The sequence below is a fragment of the Coregonus clupeaformis genome, chromosome 31 (genome assembly GCF_020615455.1).
Source record: "Coregonus clupeaformis isolate EN_2021a chromosome 31, ASM2061545v1, whole genome shotgun sequence".
Lineage (NCBI taxonomy): Eukaryota > Metazoa > Chordata > Actinopteri > Salmoniformes > Salmonidae > Coregonus > Coregonus clupeaformis.
Genome location: NC_059222.1, coordinates 20,405,263 through 20,427,789, shown reverse-complemented (window position 1 = coordinate 20,427,789; position 22,527 = coordinate 20,405,263). Strand labels below are relative to the sequence as shown.

Below are 22,527 nucleotides of genomic sequence, written 5' to 3'. Positions count from 1 at the left end.
CTCCAGGCGAATCGTCGCCGGACCCCGCTCCCACCTATACCATCGGAGATAGGGTTTGGTTGGCCACACGGGATCTTCGTTACGGACTGAGTCTAGGAAGTTGTTACCGAAGTTTATTGGTCCGTTTGTGGTGGAGAAGGTGATCAATCCAGTGGCAGTGCGACTCAAACTACCGAGGGACGCTCAGAGTCCATCCCACCTTTCATGTCTCCTGCCTCAAGCCTGTCTTCCTCAGTCCTCTGTTGCCTCCTCCGCCTCCTCCTCCTCCTCCTCGGATGATCGGAGGTGGTCCTGCCTACACGGTGCGTCGCATTATGGATTCCAGACGGCGGGGCCGGGGTTTCCAGTATCTCGTGGACTGGGAGGGGTATGGTCCTGAAGAGAGGAGTTGGATTCCGCGGCGACAGGTCCTAGATGCGGATCTCATCAGGGACTTTTACCGCCTCCATCCTGGGGTACTGTAACGATCCCGGCTGTCTGAGTCGGGTCCTGGTCGTAATCTCCAGTTTCCCGAGGGTTCGGGAACGCTCCGGGGAGCGCTCTGGTTTCCGCACCTGCTTCCCATTAGCAATCTGCACACCTGGGCCTAATCAGCACCTTTCTTAGGCTCTGGCCCAACATCCAGTTCCTGCCGGATCGTTAGCCATGAACAGTAGGTGTATCTGCGTATCAGTTAGAGTATCTAGCGTGAGTTTTGTTGTTTTGTACTTTGTTGAGTTTTTGTGTCCTTACCTCCGTTTTTGTTTCACCTGCAGTCACACGTCCGGAACCTTCACCCCACCTCTGCCTGATGGTCGGCGGCTGCCGAGCCATCACTGGACCTTGCACTGCACCCCCAACTACTCATCCACGCCGCCCGCTCTGTCCCTGGAATATTCTGCACCTTTTGTTTGTATCCGAATAAACCCTCACTTTCGTTCAACTCTCCTTGTCCTGGTCTGCTTTTGGGTTCTGGCTGAGGGAACTGTGACACAAAAACCTTACAGCTCTCCTGCAGAGAGCAAGAGATGTCAACCTGAAGCTGAACAAAAATAAACTCTGGTTAAAGCTACCTAGTGTGACATACATGGGTCATCTTCTCACCACAGTGGGCCTTTGCCCTGACCCAGAGAAAATAACAGCCATTCAGAACATGGGTACACCGACCGACGTCAAGTCACTACAGCGGCTGTTGGGATTTGTGAACTATCTTGCAAAATTCATGCCCCACCTATCTGATGTGTGTGAGCCACTCAGAAGACTGACTGACAAGGACATTGAATGGACAGCAGTGGAGACTATCAAACAGTTAGTCAGACAACACCCAGTGCTCAAATACTACAACCTGAATGGTGAAGTCACACTGCAGTGTGATGCCAATGAGACAGGTTTGGGCGCAGCCCTTCTACAGAAAAGACAACCTGTTGCATTTGCCTCCAGAATATTGACTCAGACAGAACAAAGATATGCACAGATTGAGAAAGAATGTCTCTCCATTGTTTTTGCATGTGACAAGTTTGACCAGTATCGGCATGGCAGAGAGTTCATCACAATACACAGCGACCACAAACCGCTTGAGACGATCTTCAAGAAATCCCTACTCACAGCACCCAAGAGACTGCAGAGAATGTTGCTACGGCTACAAAGACACCAACTCCACATGCAATACAAACAAGGCAAAGAACTACATGTAGCTGACTTCCTGTCCAGAACAGCTCAATCAACCACAGAACACAGACCAATGCAAACACCAGCCACGGTCTACACTATGGGTCTAGCCACAACTGACCTGGAACAGGTGGATCACACCAGTGATGTCAACATCTCAACTAAGACAATGGAGTCAATCAAAGCACTCTGTTCCCAGGACCCACTGTTTCAGGCTCTGTACACACAAATCAAATCAAAAACGGCTGGCCTGGAACCAAGCAGGCTGTGAGTCACACACTGAAAGATTTCTGGACGTACAAAGAGGAGCTCACCACAGAAAATGGACTGATATTTAAAGGAAACAGGGTCTTCATCCTTGACATGTTACGCGCTGACATTCTACACAAAATACACTCTGGCCACTCAGGCAGAGGCCAGTCTCAGAAAGGCAAGCGATGCTGTTTTCTGACCAAGGATTACGGAGGACGTAAAGATTTTTATCAGCAAATGTGCAACCTGCAACTCCATCCAGAAGAGACAACAAAAGGAGACACTCATCCCCCACCAAATCCCTCCCCTCCCATGGTCCAAGATCGGGATGGACTTACTCACAGTCAACAAAAGCAATTACCTCATCATGGTCGATTATTACTTGGACTACTGGTAGCTCGATGAGCTGACTGACACCATATCAGACAAAATCATTGAATGCTGCAAAAAGCAGTTCAGCAGACATGGCGTTGCCCACACTGTTGTTTCTGATAATGCCCCCCCCTTCTCCGGAATGGACTTTCAAAAATGTGCTGATGAGTGGGACTTTAAACATGTGACGTCATCACCGTATCACAGCCAAAGCGATGGCAAAGCGGAATCAGCTGTGAAAATTGCCAAAACGCTCCTAAAAAAGGCTGCGATGGATGGTGAAGACCCATGGAAAGCAGTGTTGGCATGGCGGAATGGCGAAACTCCAACAGAGGGACTTAACAGTTCTCCGGTCCAGCTACTCATATCCAGACGCACACGCACGATCCTACCCACCATGAAAAAACTGCTCAAACCCCAAGTGGTACAAAGTGTCATTCCAAGAAAACAAGCCAAAGGGCTGACAGAAAAACACCACTAGGACACACATGCCTGTGACATGCCCAACATCATCCAAGGACAAAGAGTAAGGATTCTTCTCCACCCCAACAACTCAGCCAGCACTTGGACGCTGGGCATGTGCGTTGATCAACTCAGTGACCGGTCGTATGAAGTACTAGTTAATGGTAAAAAATACTGCAGAAACAGAAAAGACATTCGTCCAGTGACTGAACAACTCAGAATCCTTCCGAAAGACCACCAAACAAACATGGATGAGGATGACTGGGGACCATGGAACGAACCTGCCATCCAAGGTGGTGGTGAACAACAGGCTGCTGACATGGATGCAGCCCCACTGCCTGAAAATATAACTCTGAGACACACCACAACCAGGGCAAATATCAGGCTGCCTGTAAAATACTCCAGAGACTATGTTGTTTAATCTAAATATATATATTTTTTTTGTAAGGGGGAAGAGGGTAGTCTGCTTATTGACTTTAAAGTTGATGCTTATTGAAGGTACTTGAATAAGAACACAGTTATATGTAAGGGTCTAATCCCAGTTCTCCTGTTTATGAGACGAGGAGGAGTTATCTTCATTTGTTGGGTAAAGGAAGATGTTGCGAGATGTCGCCAAGCCAATAGATGGCGCTGCTGTTATGTGCATCTGATTGTGATACTAGTGAGCCAAGTTAGGCATTACTTACTATACACTGAATGGAGCTGTATGCATGCTACAGAGTGATGCTGAAGTAAAGACTTTATAATCAACATGACCTTGCTCTTGTATAGAATAAACACCATAGAAAACATGGTGCACTGAATAGGCTACAAACTGGACAGGAACAACTTGGCTATACTTGGATTCAGGTTGATCACTGTAGGTTTTATCCCGATTCATTACGTAGAATAGAGGAGCGCACTACACTCGCAGCGTGCTCTGTTTACAAACACTGATAAAGCTTAGCTAATTAATTTGCATGTCAAAGAACACGCTACAACGCGCAGCGCGGTCTGTTCCCAAAAGCCAGCTGGCTGGCTGATGCTGCAACGCCGGGGAGATGGCTCGCTGTCCTAGCAATCCCCACTATTTTATCTAGTTCTCCAATTTCCCCCTCACTACCCATCTTCGTCGACGGCTTCCCTACCCAGGGGCGAACGACAACCTCCCTCATCAAGGTGTTTGCAATGCGCATACTTGCAAAGGCTACAAGCCCAACGCTCATCAAACCACATCTCCCCGGTTAAGACCTGCCTGCATGCTTGGCTCTGCCTTATATCAGTTTCTCAGAGTCCCAGGTAGAGTCTTGCAAGCAATAATTTCATGATTTAGTGACGTCCTTCCTTACAAGCTGTCTCACAGCTCACCACAGTTCTGTGGTCAAACTGGTTGGGTGGGTAAATCACAGGTTAGTGAGTGAAACAGGGAGAGGGACAGATCGAGACTGACCCAGGGAGGGGTGAGGGTGTTCAGGTCCCTCTTGGGTCATACAGGCAGGGCTCTAAAGTGTGACCAATTTGGTTGCATATGCCACGTAATATTTTTCTGGCGACCAGGAGTTTTATTTTGGTAGCACTGTGCGACTAGGATTTTTTTTCTCTCCCAGATTATAACTGTTGTGGTGACAAGGCTTCGCTGTACCATTGTTCCGGGTGTTAGAGCAGGTTACCCCAACAGGCAGCGATTCTATTTGGCTCCCCAACTTCTCTGAGCAAAACAAATTAAACTTTTTTTATTTTGTTATTCTTTATTGTTGGACATAAAAGACTGTAAAAACATCTGCAAATCAGCTCCAAGTGATTTTAATTTTGGAAATCTGTTCCAAAGTATTGCCACCCATAATAGAGAGATATACACACAGTGGCCAGTTTTTTAGGTACACCCATCTACACTGAACAAAAATATAAACGCAACAATATCTAAGATTTCACTGAGTTACAGTTCATATAAGAACATTTGTCAATTGAAATAAATTAATTATGCCCTAATCTATGGATTTCACATGACTGGGTATACAGATATGCATCTGTTGGTCATAGATACCTTTAAAAAAAAGGTAGGGGCGTGGATCAGAAAACCAGTCAGTATCTGGTGTGACCACCATTTGCCTCATTGCAGCCCGACACATCTCCTTCGCATAGAGTTGATCAGGCTGCTGATTGTGGCCTGTGGAATGTTGTCCAACTTCTCTTCAATGGCTGTGCGAAGTTGCTGGATATTGGCGGGAACTGGAACACGCTGTCATACACTTCGATCCAGAGCATCCCAAACATGCTCAATGGGTCTGGTGAGTATGCAGGCCATGGAAGAACTGGGAAATGTTCAGCTTCCAAGAATTGTGTACAGATCCTTGCGACATGGGGCCGTGAGTTATCATGATGAAACATGAGGTGATGGCGGCAGATGAATGGCACGATAATGGGCCTCAGGATCTCATCATGGTATCTGTGTGCATTCAAATTGCCATCGATAAAATGCAATTGTGTTCATTGTCTGTAGTTTATGCCTGCCCACAGGGGCACAACATTGGTTTTTGTACATTTTTTATTCAGTCGGATAAACACTCCAAACAGCCTACCCGACTGCTCGGAGATGTCCACATGGTTCTAAAGCACGCCGTTGCCTCGTTTTGCATCACATTCCAATTATAAAACTGGGGGGGGACAAAAATGCAATTTCAGAATGTGAGGGGGACATGTCCCCCCCATCCCCAGTGAAAGTTGCGCCCCTGCCTGCCCATACCATAACCCCACCGCCACCATGGGGCACTCTGTTCAGAACGTTGACATCAGCAAACCGCTCACCTACACGACGCCATACACGCTGTCTGTCATCTGCCCAGTACAGTTGAAACCGGGATTCATCCATGAAGAGCACACTTCTCCAGCATGCCAGTGGCCATCGAAGGTGAGTATTTGCCTACTGAAGTCGGTTACGACACCGAATTGCAGTCAGGTCAAGACCCTGGTGAGGACGACGAGCACGCAGATGAGCTTCACTGAGACAGTTTCTGATAGTTTGTGCAGAAATTATTTGATTGTGCAAACCCACAGTTTCATCAGCTGTCTGGGTGGCTGGTCTCAGACGATCCCACAGGTGAAGAAGCCGGACGTGGAGGCCCTGGCTTGTATGGTTAAACGTGGTCTGCGGTTGTGAGGCCAGTTGGACGTACTGCCAAATTCTCTAAAACAACTTTGGTAGAGAAATTGAATGGCACGACAATGAGCCTCATGAGAAATTAACATTAAATACTCTGGCAACAGCTCTGTTGGACATTCCTGCAGTTAGCATGCCAATTGCACACTCCCTCAAAACTGGAGATATCTGTGGCATTGTGTTATTGTCACATTTTAGAGTGGCCTTTTACTGTCCCCAGCACAAGTTGCACCTGTGTAATGATTGTGCTGTTTAATCAGCTTCTTGATATGCCACACCTGTCATGTGGATGGATTATCTTGGCAAATGAGAAATGCTCACTAACAGGGATGTAAATAAGCTTTTTGTGCGTATGGAACATTTCTGCTCTCTTTTATTTCAGCTCATGAAACATGGGACCAACACTTTACATGTTGCGTTTATATTTTTCTTTAGTGTAGTACTGGGTCTGACCCCGCTGTAGCCATGAAGGGATATACCTGGTCAGCAACAATGTTCAGATAGGCTGTGGCGTTCAAACGTTGCTCAATTGGTATCAGGGGACCTAACGTGTGCCAGGAAAACATTCACCACCATTACACCACCACCACCAGCCTGTACCGTTAACACCAGGCAGGATGGGGCCTTGGACTCATGATGCTTACGCCTAATCCTGACTCTGCCATCAGTTTGACGCAACAGGTACCGGGATTCGTCGAACCAGGCGATGTTTTTCCACTCCTCAATTGTCCAGTGTTTGTGATCGTGTGCCCACTGGAGCCGCTTCTTCTTGTTTTTAGCTGATAGGACTGGAACCCGGTGTGGTCGTCTGCTGCAATAGCCCATCCGTGACAAGGACCGACGAGTTGCGTTTTCCGAGATGCCGTTCTGCACACCACTGTTGTACTGCGCCGTTATTTGCCTGATTGTGGCGCGCCTGTTAGCTTGCATGATTCTTGCTATTCTCCTTCGACCTCTCTCATCAATGAGCTGTATTCGCCCATAGGACTGCCGCTGACTGAATGTTTTTTGTTTGTCGCGCCATTCTCGGTAAACCCTAGACTCTGTCATGTGTGAAAAGCCCAGGAGGCTGGCTGTTTCTGAGATACTGGAAACAGCGTGCCTGGCACCAATGATCATACCACACTCAAAATCGCTTAGGTCACTTGTTTTGCCCATTCTAACGTTCAATCGAACAGTAACTGAATGCCTCGATGCCTGTCTGCCTACTTTATATAGTAAGCCACGGCCATGTGACTAATGTCTGTAAGAGCTAACAATTTTCGTGAATGGGGTGGTTTAACTAATTAACGGTCCACTGAGTATATGTGATTGTATGTAAGCAAGGTAATTATGTTCAGGCCAGCTGACCATCCACTCAAGAAAAAGTCGGCAAGTGGCTGATTCTAATTGATGAACCATGCCCTAGAGAAAAAAGTGAGTGCAGATTCGATAGCGTCATGGTTGCACGCGTTAACGATTTGTTTACACCTTGTTCAGTCATGTTACCTCATTGGCAAGTTAGCTAACTTTACTAGTATATCCAAACATTTGGTGGCACAGAAAGAAAGGAAAATGGATAGTTTCTTCAGGAGATCAATGTTCATAGCATAGCAATGAATGAATGACAGATCTCTTACATGTCATCATTACAAACCTGACGTTTTTAAAGAGACAGTGTACAATTTTAAATGGAATGTATCTCAATAGGAAAATACCGTAGTGCTTTTACACAATGTAGAAACCTAATATTCAACAAATTACTTTGAAATGTCAATAACAGGTATTTGTATCAATATTTTAGCTTTTATAATAAACTAATGTCTTTACAGTGTTACATATTAGTTTCTAGGGCACACCATATGACAGAAGTCATATAGGCCCAATATAGGCTGTAAGTCAATTAAAAAAATATATATATATATTCTGGTGCTCCTAAATTTCATGTGGCGCTCCTAACTGTGTGGTTGTTTGAGTGAGAAAGAAAACACATCCCCTTCGTAATGGACGTATCGTACCGAAAACATCAAAATAGCCTTTCCAGACTCTGAAGTCAGGAGGACTTTGAGTTAGGTGTTAGCCAGACTAACTCAGGACAGTAAATAGCTAGAATCAAAGCAGTTGGACAATACCAAATTAACTACACCCATCATAGAACAAAGGTATTTTGACTACACCCTCTGTTACAGTTCTAAATGGTTTATGAATGAGAAGCCCTTTAGTTTCATCATCCTTTAACAGTGATCTTCACCTTTATCAAGTAATAGTTTTCTCTCAAACCTTCTGCCTCCAGGAAAATGCAGACATTTTCCAAGTAAAAGTCACATGATGACAGACGTCTCACGGTATCTCATCAACATAAGTGCTTTGAACATTTCTTCAATGTTTTTATATTACGTCATATCAGAATTTGTTATATAACCATTGTTATACTGTGTTATTACAACCATGACAATACTGTATATACCTGTGTAGATGTGGTTTCTAATTGATTTCCTTGGAAATATCCCAAATCTCTTTATTTTTCTTCTTCCTCTTCCCTGTGCAGCACCAAGTGATGTTCTCCGTGCAGAATGGCAAAGTGAAGAGTGTGGAGGAAGCCCAGTCGTGTCTGTCCCTCCTGGCCTGGGCAGAGAAGCTGTGGAGCCAGCAGATAGTTCTGGAGGCCGTCCCTGAGGTCCTCCGACTCAGAGACACACAGTACAAATAATGCTTTGTACATCTGTACGTCTCCTGAGTGGCGCAGTGGTCTAAGGCACTGCATCGCAGTGCTAACTGTGCCACTAGAGATCCTGGTTCGAATCCAGGCTCTGTCGCAGCCGGCCGTGACCGGGAGACTCATGGGCGGCGCACAATTGGCCCAGCGTCGTCCAGGGTAGGGGAGGGAATGGCCGGCAGGGATGTAGCTCAGTTGATAGAGCATGGTGTTTGCAACGCCAGGGTTGTGGGTTTGATTCCCACGGGGGGCCAGTATAAAAAAAAAAAAAATGTAATCACTAACTGTAAGTCGCTCTGGATAAGAGCGTCTGCTAAATGACGTAAATGTAAATCTCCTTTTCAATACATTTGGCGTGATGTACAGTGCCTTCAGAAAGTATTCACACCCCTTGACTTTTTCCTCATTTTGTTGTGTTACAGCCTGAATTCAAAATGGATTCAACTGAGATGTTGTGTCACTGGCCTACACACAATGCTACATAATGTCAAAGTGGAATAATGTTTTTTTGAAATTTTTACAAATTAATAAAAAATAAAAAGTTGAAATGTCTTGAGTCAATAAGTATTCAACCTCTTTGTTATGGCAAGCCTAAATAGGTTCAGTAGTAAAAATGTGCTTAACAAGTCACATAATACGTTGCATGGACTCACTCTGTGTGCAATAATAGTGTTTAACATGATTTTTGAATGACTATCTCATCTCTGTACCCCACACATACAATTATCTGTATGTTCACTCAGTCGAGCAGTGAATTTCAAACACAGATTCAACCACAAAGACCAGGGAGGTTTCCCAATGCCTCTTAAAGAAAGGCACCTATTGGTAGATAGGTAAAAAATAAAAAGCAGACGCTGAATATCCCTTTGAGCATGGTGAAGTTATTAATTACACTTTCGATGGTGTATCAATACACCCAGTCACTACAAAGATACAGGCATCCTTCCTAACACAGTTGCCAGAGAAGAAGAAAACCACTCAGGGATTTCACCATGAGTCCAATGGGGACTTTAAAACAGTTACAGAGTTTAATGGCTGTGATAGGAGAAAACTTAGGATGGATCAACAACATCGTAGTTACTCCACAATACTAACCTAATTGACAGAATGAAAACAAGGAAGCCTGTACAGAATAACAATATTCCAAAACATGCATCCTGTTTGCATTAAGGCACTAAAGTAAAACTGATAAAAATGTGGCAAAGAAATTAACTTTTTTGTCCTGAATACAAAGTGTTATGTTTGGGGCAAATCCAATATAACACATTACCGAGTACCACTCTTCATATTTTCAAGCATAGTGGTGGTTGCATCATGTTATGGATATGCTTGTCATCGGCAAGGACTAGGGAGTTATTTTAGGATAAAAATAAACGGAATAGGCAAAATCCTAGAGGAAAATCTGGTTCAGTCTGCTTTCAAACAGACACAGGGAGACAAATTCACCTTTCAGCAGGACAATAACCTAAAAGACCAGGCCAAATATACACTGGAGGTGCTTATGAAGACAACATTGAATGTTTCTGAGTGACCAACTTGACAGAGCTTGAAGAAATATTGTACAATCCAGGTGTGCAAAGCTCTTAGACACTTACCCAGAAAGACTCACAGCTCTAATCGTTGCCAAAGGTGATTCTGACATGTATCGACTCAGGGGTGTGACTACTTATGTAAATTAGATATTTAGGTATTTCATTTTCAATCCATTTGCAAAAATGTCTAAAAACATGTTTTCACTTTGTCATTATGGGGTATTGTATGTAGATGTGTGAGAGACACAATTATCAATTTAATCCATTTTGAATTCAGGCTGTAACACAACAAAATGTGGAATTAGTCACAGGGTATGAATACTTTCTGAAGGCACTCTATATATAGAACTGTGGATAGAGGAAATGTGTGACTGAAACATGGGGGTCACAATACAATTTAGCGAGACAAAAAAGTTGCTTTATATAAGGGGCGTGAACAGTAGGACAATGCCTTATTAATTAACAAACACAAATTACATTTTGGTTAAGGGGCTTGTACATATGACCTTTATGATTCTACTATTTAAAAGCACTTTAGTCTTTTAAAGCCATATTGCTTAATTAGCTATGGTTACATGTGAGGCGTTACAGTTCCGGCCATTTCAAATGTTGAATGTATTGTTTTAATGCAGGATGAGTTGGAAAGGTATCCTGTTTCATCTATCCATCACTGTGACACTATCCTCACTGAGAAATAATTCCCATCCCTTCTTTTACTCGTCTGCCGGAATGCACCTGCAGACACAGACGCATACACAGACAGAGAGATTGAAAAGATAATAGATACTTTTAAGGAAGTAGAAATGTCCCACAGCCAGAGATGACTTTTACGTTGTTTACCTCTATGCATCACTACCATCCATTCTCAGTTTCTATATGGATTTAGGCCAAGGTGAGAGCATGCACATGTCAGACTGAAAGCAATCGCACACACGCAAGAGAGAGAGAGAGAGAGAGAGAGAGAGGTGGATGGGAGAGAGTGAGCAGCTGAGAACGAGAGGACAGACTCGTTGGACCGGTTTTGCATAACTTAAGGTGTGACTGAGAGAACAAGGCCATTGTGGTAGGGAGGAGAGGATGGTGGCAGTTCACTGACACAGGCTTAAACTTACTTTGAAACCCACAGTTAAAGGACATTTAAAGGACACACAGAAAAGGTAAGATATAATTTAGATGCTACCTGGTGTATATTTCTACATTGCACATTGTTGAGTATGTAGACATAGACTAGAAGTCACTGGCCACTTTAAGAAATGGAACACTAGCCACTTTAATAATGTTTACATATCTTGCATTACTCATCTCATATGTATATACTGTATTCTATACTATTCTACGGTATCTTAGTCACTTTAATAATGTTTACATATCTTGCATTACTCATCTCATATGTATATACTGTATTCTATACTATTCTACGGTATCTTAGTCACTTTAATAATGTTTACATAGCTTGCATTACTCATCTCATATGTATATACTGTATTCTATACTATTCTACGGTATCTTAGTCACTTTAATAATGTTTACATAGCTTGCATTACTCATCTCATATGTATATACTGTATTCTATACTATTCTACTTTATCTTAGTCCATGCCGCTCTGACATTGCTCATCCATATATGTATATATTCTTAATTAATTCCTTACTTAGATTTGTGTTTATTGGGTATATGCTGTGAAATTGTTAGATATTACTTGTTAGATGTTATGTATGAAAATGTATGCACTCACTAACAGTAAGTTGCTCTGGATAAGAGCGTCTGCAAAATGACTAAAATGTAAAAAATGTAAATGTTACTGCACTGTCGGAGCTAGAAGCACAAGCATTTCGCTACACCCGCAATAACATCTGCTAAATACGTGTATGTGACCAATACAATTTGATTTGATTTGAGTACTTTGTGTACAGTAAACTCCTAGAAAAAAAGTGCTATCTAGAACCTTAAAGGGTTCTTTGGCTGTCCCCATAGGATTTATGCTGGGAGGCTCTGTTACAGAGTAGTGTAAATGCTTATTTTAGGCTGGATCATGTTGTTGAATTGTATTGTATTGTTGTATGTTTTAATTCTGTAATGTATTGATTGTTGCAGGTCTCCCTTGAAAAAGAGACTCTGGGTCTCAATGGGCTTTTCCTGGTCAAATAAAGGTTAAATAAATAAATAGAAATAGGAGAACCCTTTGAAGAACCCTTTTTGGTTCCAGGTAGAACCCTTTTGGGTTCAATGCAGAACCCTTTCCACAGAGGGTTGTACATGGAACCCAAAAGGGTTCTACCTGGAACCAAAAAAGGGTCTACCTGGAACCAAAAAGGGTTCTCCTATGGGGACAGCCGAAGAACACTTTTGGAACCCTTTTTTTCTAAGAGTGTATGTGTGTCTTCGAGAATTAGCAAACAGACCAATAACAAACAATGTCTCGACCTAACGTGACAAAACTATTTATCTGTCTAAATCTGTTGTTCCAATTCTGTCTAAAGTTGTTGAGGAATACATTTGCTTTGTCATTTTAGCCATATAAAGTTGTATAAATGTGAGTTGACGTGTGTTAGTCACAGTAGGCCTACGTAAATATTGATATTTGGACCTCTGCTTGTTAAATATTACATTGAATTGTTTTTAAAGTAAATTTTTTACTAGATTATCACTGATCAAGATAGTTTGTGCCTTCATTTCAAGACTTCCTTTTGTAAACCTATTATGCACATTTGAGAGGAAGGTGGTGGGTGCCATTGACTCTATATGTCATTCATTATTTACCAAGGAGATTAAATATGTCACAGTTCCATATGCATTTACTGAAGGGCGTTTCCCATGGTGTTGAATCAATGGTTGTTATTAGCAACAGTCATGAACTAAGTCTTAGGAACAACATTTTTTTTGCCTTAATCATATTCATGACAGTGGCAGGCCTTTGTTGCAAGTGAGGATATTTGTCACGATCGTCAGGGAGAGACCAATGCGCAGCGTGATGAACGAACATGATACTTTATTTAATTAAAGTGCACACACGAAACAACAAAACAATAAACGACTCGTGAAGTCCACGGTAACAATGACCGACACTGAACAAGAACCCACAAACACAAAAGGAAAACAGACAGTATAAATATGGCTCCCAATCAGAGACAACCAGCCAACAGCTGACACTCGTTGCCTCTGATTGGGAGTCACTCAGGCCAACATAGAAATACACAACCTAGAACCCCCAACATAGAAATAGAACACATAGAATGAACACACCCTGGCTCAACATATAGAGTCCCAGAGCCAGGGTGTGACAATATTGACCTTACTGACTGTAGCTTCATTTGTGTTTTATCCGCTGGATTCCAACCATGAAGTCAAATGACAAAGGTGCTTTACAAAAACTATCCCTTGAAGGTAGAAAGGTGCATGATACAGTATGAGTGTCCTGGTTTTAAAAAATCTCTCTCTCCTTTTCCTCCAGACTTCCTCCGATAGACCCTGTTCTTCCCCAAAATACCAAAGCAGCGATGATGGACCCCTACGGAATTCCAAGCCCCCCCATTCCACATGCTCCCAACCCCCTGCTTTCCAACCCTCCACCTTACCCAGGAATCAGAGGTATAAAGATGGGAGCCATCTTCTTTGTTTGAGAGCCAATGTTTGTGCATGCTCTGGCAATTTACATGTTTGCCATGTCAATGAAATGCTTTGAACCGAATTGGCTAAAAGGAGGGGAAGAGTTGGGAAGAGAGAGGAAGAGAGAGAGAGGGGGAGGGAGGGGAGAAATGAGGCACTGGTAGAGGTATTTAAGGTAAAATATTATCAGGAATACAGAGATTACATTGTGTGTGTTGGGGGAAGGTGTGTGGGGAGTTAGAGTGGGCAGGAATTCTGAATGCAGGAAATTCCAACTATGGCAATGAATAGAAATGGACGCTAGGAATCTTCTCTTCTGTCCTCAACAGCGAATGGTGTAAACGGCGGGCAACCTCAGCCTGATATTTATTTTCTACGAGCTGAGAGAGAAGTGGTATGTAATAATATTATAATACACTTTACAATTTCAATATTAAATGATTTAATCACAATTTTACTGTAGGGTTAACTCTTTTCTCATGTGTCTGAATTTTAGGGGATCCTTAATCACTGTTTCAATGACATTGAGGTCTTCATGGCAAAGCTACAACAGACTGCAGTGGCTGCCACAGTTTTCAGCCAGAGGAAGAAGAAAAATAAGAAAAGTCGCAAGCAAAGAGCAGAGGGTAAGAGGGATAAGGAATTTGTTTTTGTTTTGTCCTAAGCTACTCACATGAGCAACAATAGGTTTGCTAGCCAAGTGACCTCCTGAACTGGTTCAACTCAGGATGCCTTTCAAAGCTAAAATCAATGATCCTTTCCTGATAATGTATTTTTTCTCTGCCTTGACTATAGAGGACTTGCTTACTGCAAAGGCTTGCCCTCCACCTAAAGAAGAATTCATGGATATCTTCCAAAAATTCAAATACTGCTTCAGTCTACTGGTGAGTAAAGGGAACACTGCCACTACTATGTCAACAAAACAGTTTAGATATTGTGTACTCATCATATTTATTTCCAGGTTCGTCTCAAGTCTTCCATCTCCAACCCATCCTCAGAAGAGCTGCTCCACCATATGTTCAAACCTCTTGATATGGTGAGTCAACAATGATAACCTTTATACCCATTGCTTATGCTCTGGCTATAAGAGGCCAACAGAGGGAGAAAGCTATGGGGACAACACCTGTTGCTATTGTTGTCAACACAGGATTAGATCGTTATAACTAGAAGGGGGGGGAACAAAAGCATTATCTTTAAAAATAACTTTTATATGATCATTAGTATTCTTATGTCATCTCAATTATGAAATTAGATAGGTGAGTGATTCTCATATTTAAGGGCTAAATTAGTATGTTTAGAAATTATGTAGATTTTTGACTCCCTTTGTTACATACTTATTGGCTATACTGTATGTCTGCTCTGTCTATTTGTCCATATGTTTGTCCGTATATACTTCATGTGTATTGCTACACATGTACAGTGCCTTCAGAAAATATTCATACTCCTTGACTTATTCCACATTTTGTTGTGTTACAGCCTGAATTCAAAATTGATAAAATAGATTTTTTCTGTCACCCATCTACACACAATACCCCATAATGACAAAGTGAAAACATGTTTTAGACGCTTTTATAGGTTTGGTTTTTCAGACACACTCCCTGTGTATTGCTGACTTTGTGGACTTATAGTAACTCCTGGATAGAAAAGTGCTTTCAATGGAGAATCTCCATTGAGAATTATGTTTAGTCCAGGACTAGGCTTAATCTGTGTCTGGGAAAACCGGACCATAGAGTTCATTAGGCCTAGCTTGCTCTTCATTATGAATCTACTGTTGCCAATTCTCCAGTCAATCCATTATTTCCAATGATCCTGATCTAAACTGTGGTCTCTTTCATGTGTGGCCCCAGCTGGTGAGGATTACTGGGGGCCCTGCTCTAGGAGCCTCAGTGATCAGCCCTGCCCTGACCAACTCAGCCATATCCCTACTTCAAGACAACCTGTCCGAAGAGGAGAGGCAGCTATGGACGGCCCTTGGGCCCCACTGGACACTCCCACGGTCAGTACTAACAAGTGCTTTGTGCCTCATGGACCCCTATGAACCCTTATTATGAATAAACCCTTGGCTATTGAGTGTGGCAGTCTATAGTCTCACGTGATAGACCTGTATGGCTCTCTTTACTGACACCGCCGCAGGCATGACATGATGAGACAGCATGACATGCCAATGTCAATATTTAGTCAGCCAGTAACACGTGCCACTGAAATAGTACTGTGGAGAGAGATGACCTAATTCCTTTGGCTCATCTCAGTCAAGTTCTAGGCTATGTCTACACTGGTTATAATATTCGTTATAATATTTGTTTTTTAAAGGTCAAAGATCATTACTTATGTAACCGGTGTGAAATGGCTAGCTAGTTAGCGGTGTGCGCTAGTAGCGTTTCAATCGGTGACGTCACTCGCTCTGAGACCTTGAAGTAGTTGTTTCCCTTGCTCTGCAAGGGCCGTGGCTTTTGTGGAGCGATGGGTAACGGTGCTTCGAGGGTGACTGTTGTCGATGTGTGCAGAGGGTCCCTGGTTCAAGCCCAGGTAGTGGCGAGGAGAGGGACGGAAGCAACACTGTTACAATTACTCTCTCTCTCTCTCCTCTAAGTTCCCAGCTCAGTGGGCCCGTGGCTCCGTACACGCCTGTGTTCCTGGATGGGTGGAAGCCAGAGGCCTCCAGGGCAGATGGGCAGGTTTGGGAGGATCCGGTCGAGTCACAACACAAACATGAAGCCTTGCGGGAAAAACAACAGGTATGGAATATGAGATGTACATCCATGTCAATCATGTACATTGAGGAGTTCACAAAGTGAGTAACATCATATGAATTTGCTCTGTACTGTCCTGACATCATCCCCCCCCCCTACCGTCCCCCCTCTTTGCTAATTCAGCTGCAGCCTACTCAGCCAGTTGGACCTCCAGTCACCTTTATGAGCGATGAAGCGTACGTATTGAAGTCACCTTTGGATTAAAAACAAAACTATTTCTTTGTATTGTTTACTTTTATTTTGTAGTAATATCAATCATCCACTCCGTCCCTCTCAGGGATAGCAGTGTCCTACCCCCTGAGGGAGAGAGGATGTACAGCTGCAGCTATGACTTTGTGGCCCGCAACAACAGTGAGCTGTCAGTGCAACAGGGAGATACACTGGAGGTAAACATCTGAAAAGTCATTAAGTGACATTACGTAACATTACACAACAGAACTATTCAGGAACATTCTTGAAAAACACACGCCTGGCAGCTAGTCTCTGTGCCACGCTTCTAGGGCTCTCTTTTAATGGTAAGACACATGGCTGATAAAGACAAAATCTGGTATACAATCCGGTAATATTGGTGTACTGTAAAAAGAAATGTCTCCTCAATCAAGCATTATTGTTTAATCAGGGTGTGACGCCAGAGTTAAAAAACCTAGTAAACAAATATTGGTGCACAGGTACACTTTGTCCTTGCCAGATTCTGGTCATACTGTACATACATACGGGTTGTTACCTGGGCAACAACTATCACTGCTAGAAATAGAAAATTGTGAGTTGCGCAATACCACACGATTAAGTCTATCACTTGTTTCATTCTTCCTTAATTATTCTCTGTATAAACATTGGCTCCTCTCCTTTTCTGTGTCAGGTGGTGGAGTCGTCCAAACGCTGGTGGAAGTGTCGTAATCGCTTCAACGAGGTCGGCTTTGTCCCCTTCAACATCCTGGAGCCAGTGTCTCACATAGAAAGCCCTGTGACCATGAGACCACCCAAGGTAACACACCAATGTAACACACACATGCACACACACACCCCAATCCATGCCCATTCCTTTACTCACACCCTCATACTGGTACTGGTTTTCCATTCATTGATTCAATATTCCTTATCAATGTTGTTCACTCTCTTTCTTTTCCCCTCTGCTCCGGTCCAGCCTCCAGTCTCACCTGCCCTGACCAAGACTCACACTCCTCCCAGCCCTCCTGCCTGGAATCCTAGCTCCTTGACCCCTCGCCCCTCAGCCCACCACCGCCCTCGCCCACTATCATACAGCCAATCCATTCCAGCCGGAGATGACACAGACAAAGGTATCACACTATCCTGAGAGGCTTTATATTTCTGCACTGTGTGTCAGAGGAGCAGCTCAGGCGCTGCACTATACAGAGACGCTTTCTGTCTTTTCTCTGTTGTGTGAATGTGTATGTGTGTCTGTGTGCACACGCAAGTGTGTGTGTGAGGGAGGCTCCAGAGAGGGGGGAAAGTGGTTGTCTGTTTGCACTGTGTGTGAATGACATAAAAACAGGAGAGAACGACAGACAGTGCTTTCAGGTCTTATGGCTGCCCTGTTTTAGTAAGATCAACCAGAGAGAGATAGACAACCTACTGTAGATAACACTATAACACATCGTAAAAACTCTCCCTCTCCTCAGTCATGATGGTGAACGACAAGCTGCTCCAGAGACTGACCAATGGGAAGGCCAGCCTGAACAAGCCCCTGGTCATCCCTCGCTCCTCAGACACCTTGGTCCCCCTGGATTACCGCTCACCCCCCGAGGAGGTGGAGGAGTGGCTCAGGGGGAAGGGCTTCAGTGAGATGTGAGTTTGACGTGACCCCCTCTAACCCTAAACTCCGTACTCATCCCATTCCAATCAGGGACCTATTCTGGTCATGGGGACTTTGTGGACTTATAGTAACTCCAGGATATACAGTTGAATTTGGAAGTTTACATACACCTTAGTCAAATACATTTAAACTCAGTTTTTCACAATTCCTGACATTTAATCCTAGTAGAAATTCACTGTCTTAGGTCAGTTAGGATCACCACTTTATTTTAAGAATGTGAAATGTCAGAATAATAGTAGAGAGAATGATTTATTTCAGCTTTTATTTCTTTCATCACATTCCCAGTGGGTCAGAAGTTTACATACACTCAATTAGTATTTGGTAGCATTGCCTTTAAATTGTTTAACTTGGGTCAAACATTTCGGGTAGCCTTCCACAAGCTTCCCACAATAAGTTGGGTGAATTTTGGCCCATTCCTCCTGACAGAGCTGGTGTAACGGAGTCAGGTTTGTAGGCCTCCTTGCTCGCACACGCTATTTCAGTTCTGCCCACACATTTTCTATAGGATTGAGGTCAGGGCTTTGTGATGGCCACTCCAATACCTTGACTTTGTTGTCCTTAAGCCATTTTGCCACAACTTTGGAAGTATGCTTGGGGTCATTGTCCATTTGGAAGACCCATTTGCGACCAAGCTTTAACTTCCTGACTGATGTCTTGAGATGTTGCTTCAATATATCCACATAATTTTCCTTCCTCATGATGCCATCTATTTTGTGAAGTGCACCAGTCCCTCCTGCAGCAAAGCCCCCCCACAGCATGATGCTGCCACCCACATGCTTCACGGTTGGGATGGTGTTCTTTGGCTTGCAAGCCACCCCCCTTTTTCCTCCAAACATAACGATGGTCATTATGGCCAAACAGTTCTATTTTTGTTTCATCAGACCAGAGGACATTTCTCCAAAAAGTATGATCTTTGTCTCCATGTGCAGTTGCAAACCGTAGTCTGGCTTTTTTATGGCGGTTTTGGAGCAGTAGCTTCTTCCTTGCTGAGCAGCCTTTCAGGTTATGTCGATATAGGACTCGTTATACTGTGGATATAGATACTTTTGTACCTGTTTCCTCCAGCATCTTCACAAGGTCCTTTGCTGTTGTTCTGGGATTGATTTGCACTTTTTGCACCAAAGTACATTCATATCTAGGAGACAGAACGCGTCTCCTTCCTGAGCGGTATGATGGCTGCGTGGTCCCATGGTGTTTATACTTGCGTACTATTGTTTGTACAGATGAACGTGGTACCTTCAGGCGTTTGGAAATTGCTCCCAAGGATGAACCAGACTTGTGGGGGTCTACAATTCTTTTTCTGAGGTCTTGGCTGATTTCTTTTGATTTTCCCATGATGTCAAGCAAAGAGGCACTGAATTTGAAGATAGGCCTTGAAATTCATCCACAGGTACACCTCCAATTGACTCAAATTATGTCAATTAGCATATCAGAAGCTTCTAAAGCCATGACATAATTTTCTGGAATTTTCCAAGCTGTTTAAAGCCACCGTCAACTTAGTGTATGTAAACTTTTGACCCACTGGAATTGTGATACAGTGAGTTATAATTGAAATAATCTGTCTGTAAAAAATTGTTGGAAAATTTACTAGATGTCCTAACCGACTTGCCAAAACTATAGTTTAACAAGACATTTGTGGAGTGGTTGAAAAACACGTTTTAATGACTCCAACCTAAGTGTATGTAAACTTCAGACTTTAACTGTAGTTACATGCATTGCTTATTGATCAGTTCAAAGGCATTTGTCGCAATATACCGATATTCATTTACTTTCTACCGAATCAATTGTAATTGGTTGAACCTGAAACAGTCCTCAAGACCTGGATTGAGTAACCCTGTCACTCAATAGATCTTTCTAGTTCATACACAGAGATGACTCAGTTGTTAACGGATGATTGAATAGGATAGATAAACGAAGGGTAGTGACTGACTACCTGTGTGTGTCTCCCCCCTCAGGACGGTGACGTTACTTGGAAAGCTGACAGGAGCCCTGCTCTTCTCTCTGAACAAGGAGGACCTACGAGAAGTCCTACCAGACGAGGGCGCCAGAGTGTACAGCCAGCTCACTGTGCAGAAAGCACTGTTGGAGGTACTGATCAACCTATTCTGCACATTATTATACACTACATGGCCAAAAGTATGTGGACACCTGCTCGTCGAACATCTCATTCCAAAATCATGGGCATTAATATGGAGTTGGTCCCCCCTTTGCTGCTACAACAGCCTCCACTCTTCTGGGAAGGCTTTCCACTAGATGTTGGAACATTTCTGCGGGGACTTGCATCCATTCAGCCACAATATCATTAGTGAGGTCGAGCACTGATGTTGGGCGATTAAGCCTGGCTCGCAGTCGAAGTTCCAATTCATCCCAAAGGTGTTCGATGGGGTTGAGATCAGGGCTCTGTGCAGGCCAGTCAAGTTCTTCCACACCGATCTCGACAAACCATTTCTGTATAGACCTCGCTTTGTGCACGGGGGCATTGTCATGCTGAAACAGGAAAGGGCCTTCCCCAAACTGTTACCACAAAGTTGGAAGCACAGAATTGTCTAGAATGTCCTTGTAAGCTGTAGCGTTAATATTTCCCTTCACTGGAACTAAGGGGCCTAGCCCAAACCATGAAAAAGCCCCAGACCATTATTTACAGTTGGCACTATGCATTCGGGCAGGTAGCGTTTTCTCCTGGCATCCGCCAAACCCAGATTAGTCCGTTGGACTGCCAGATGGTGAAGCATGATTCATCACTCCAGAGTCCAATGTCGGTGAGCTTTTCACCACTCCAGCCGACGCTTGGCATGGTGAGCTTAAGCTTGTGTGCGGCTGCTCGTCCATGGAAACCCATTTCATGAAGCTCTCAACGAACAGTTATTGTGCTGAAGTTGCTTCCAGAGGCAGTTTGGAACTCGGTGCTTCAGCACTCGGCGGTCCCGTTCTGTGAGCTTGTGTGGCCTACCACTTCACGGCTCATGTTGCTCCTAGAAGTTTCCACTTCATAATAACAGCACTTAGAGTTGACTGGTGCAGCTCTAGCAGGGTAGAAATGTGAAAAACTGACTTTTTGGAAAGGTGGCCTCCTATGACGGTTCCACGTTGAATGTCACTGAGCTCTTCAGTAAGGCCATTCTACTGCCAATGTTTGTCTATGGAGATTGCATGGCTGTGTGCTCGATTTTATACATCTGTTAGCAAAGGGTGTGGCTGAAATAGACAAATCCACTAATTTGAAGGGGTGTCCACATACTTTAGTGTAGGGTCATATAAGTGGGAATTATTTTAGTAGGCAACCTCTGATGAGTGCCATATAGATCTTATGATGATTGCAGTGTGCCTCAGCATTATCTTATGTATAAAACTAATACAAAATAATATATTTTCCAAGTTTTACTCCAGCTGCACACAGTTCTGAGTTTTAAATCCATAATGTCCCTGTTGTGTCATCTTTCCATGTTTTGACCTACCATAATTTGTACCTGATTGAAATGCTGTTTTTCCAGGACGCCAAGAAGGCCACAGAGCTGGAGGCAGTGATGGAAAAGCAGAAGATGAAGGTGGATCTGAAACTGGAGAGTAGCACACTGTAAGACCCAAGTGTCAGATATCATGTATCACTCCCCTAAAAAGGAAAAGACTCATGCTAAAAGAGAACAACCCCTGCACACATACATGCACGCACACACACAATTACAAAGACTGTCTTGATTCTATCCATGAAAAGACATTCACTGACGGATGTAACATTATGCCGATATGAATTTTATGTAATTGGTTGCTCTTCAAGTCAGACTGTCTAGTCTTGAATCAAGGCTTTGCCTTTTGTTGTAAATGCTTGCTTTTAAGTTAAACTTTTTATGAGCAATTGTCCTCTGTTAAGACAATGTACATCCATTATCTTGGCTGTACTCTGGAATATTCTCTCCTTTCTATGTTGACTTGACTGAATCAATTGTACCATGTCCCCCTGCTATTTGCAGACCAACTTAAATTAATGTATACTTGTCTTGATTCTGTCCATTCTTTATACACTCACAATATATTAGACAAGAAAGCCTTTTCTTCTAATAGAACTTCAGTTTTACACAGATCTTAGGTAAATACATGAAAACGGGGATTTTTATTCAGGCTTCAAGAGAAAATCATCTTCCAGGAAATAATACAAACAGACCAGACAAAGTCTACAGACAGCACACATTAGGAAAAGCAATGCATCATTTATATATGTTTGCATCCAACTTCAAGTGACTGA

At 43.3% G+C, this 22,527-nt stretch overlaps 1 protein-coding gene across 1 annotated transcript; it reads left to right on the top strand.

Moving 5' to 3' along the window:
* The first annotated feature begins 11,167 nt into the window (after window positions 1-11,167).
* Window positions 11,168-22,281, top strand: LOC121547946 (epidermal growth factor receptor kinase substrate 8-like protein 1). Its single transcript, XM_041859347.2, has 15 exons — window positions 11,168-11,253; window positions 13,549-13,685; window positions 14,033-14,097; window positions 14,200-14,329; window positions 14,499-14,587; window positions 14,665-14,739; window positions 15,551-15,699; window positions 16,294-16,438; window positions 16,577-16,629; window positions 16,731-16,839; window positions 17,313-17,438; window positions 17,598-17,751; window positions 18,094-18,259; window positions 20,243-20,375; window positions 21,779-22,281. Exons 2-15 carry the CDS (start codon window positions 13,595-13,597, stop codon window positions 21,863-21,865), a joined length of 1,572 nt encoding a protein of 523 aa, XP_041715281.1. The 5' UTR covers window positions 11,168-11,253; window positions 13,549-13,594; the 3' UTR covers window positions 21,866-22,281.
* Window positions 22,282-22,527: the final 246 nt, after the last annotated feature.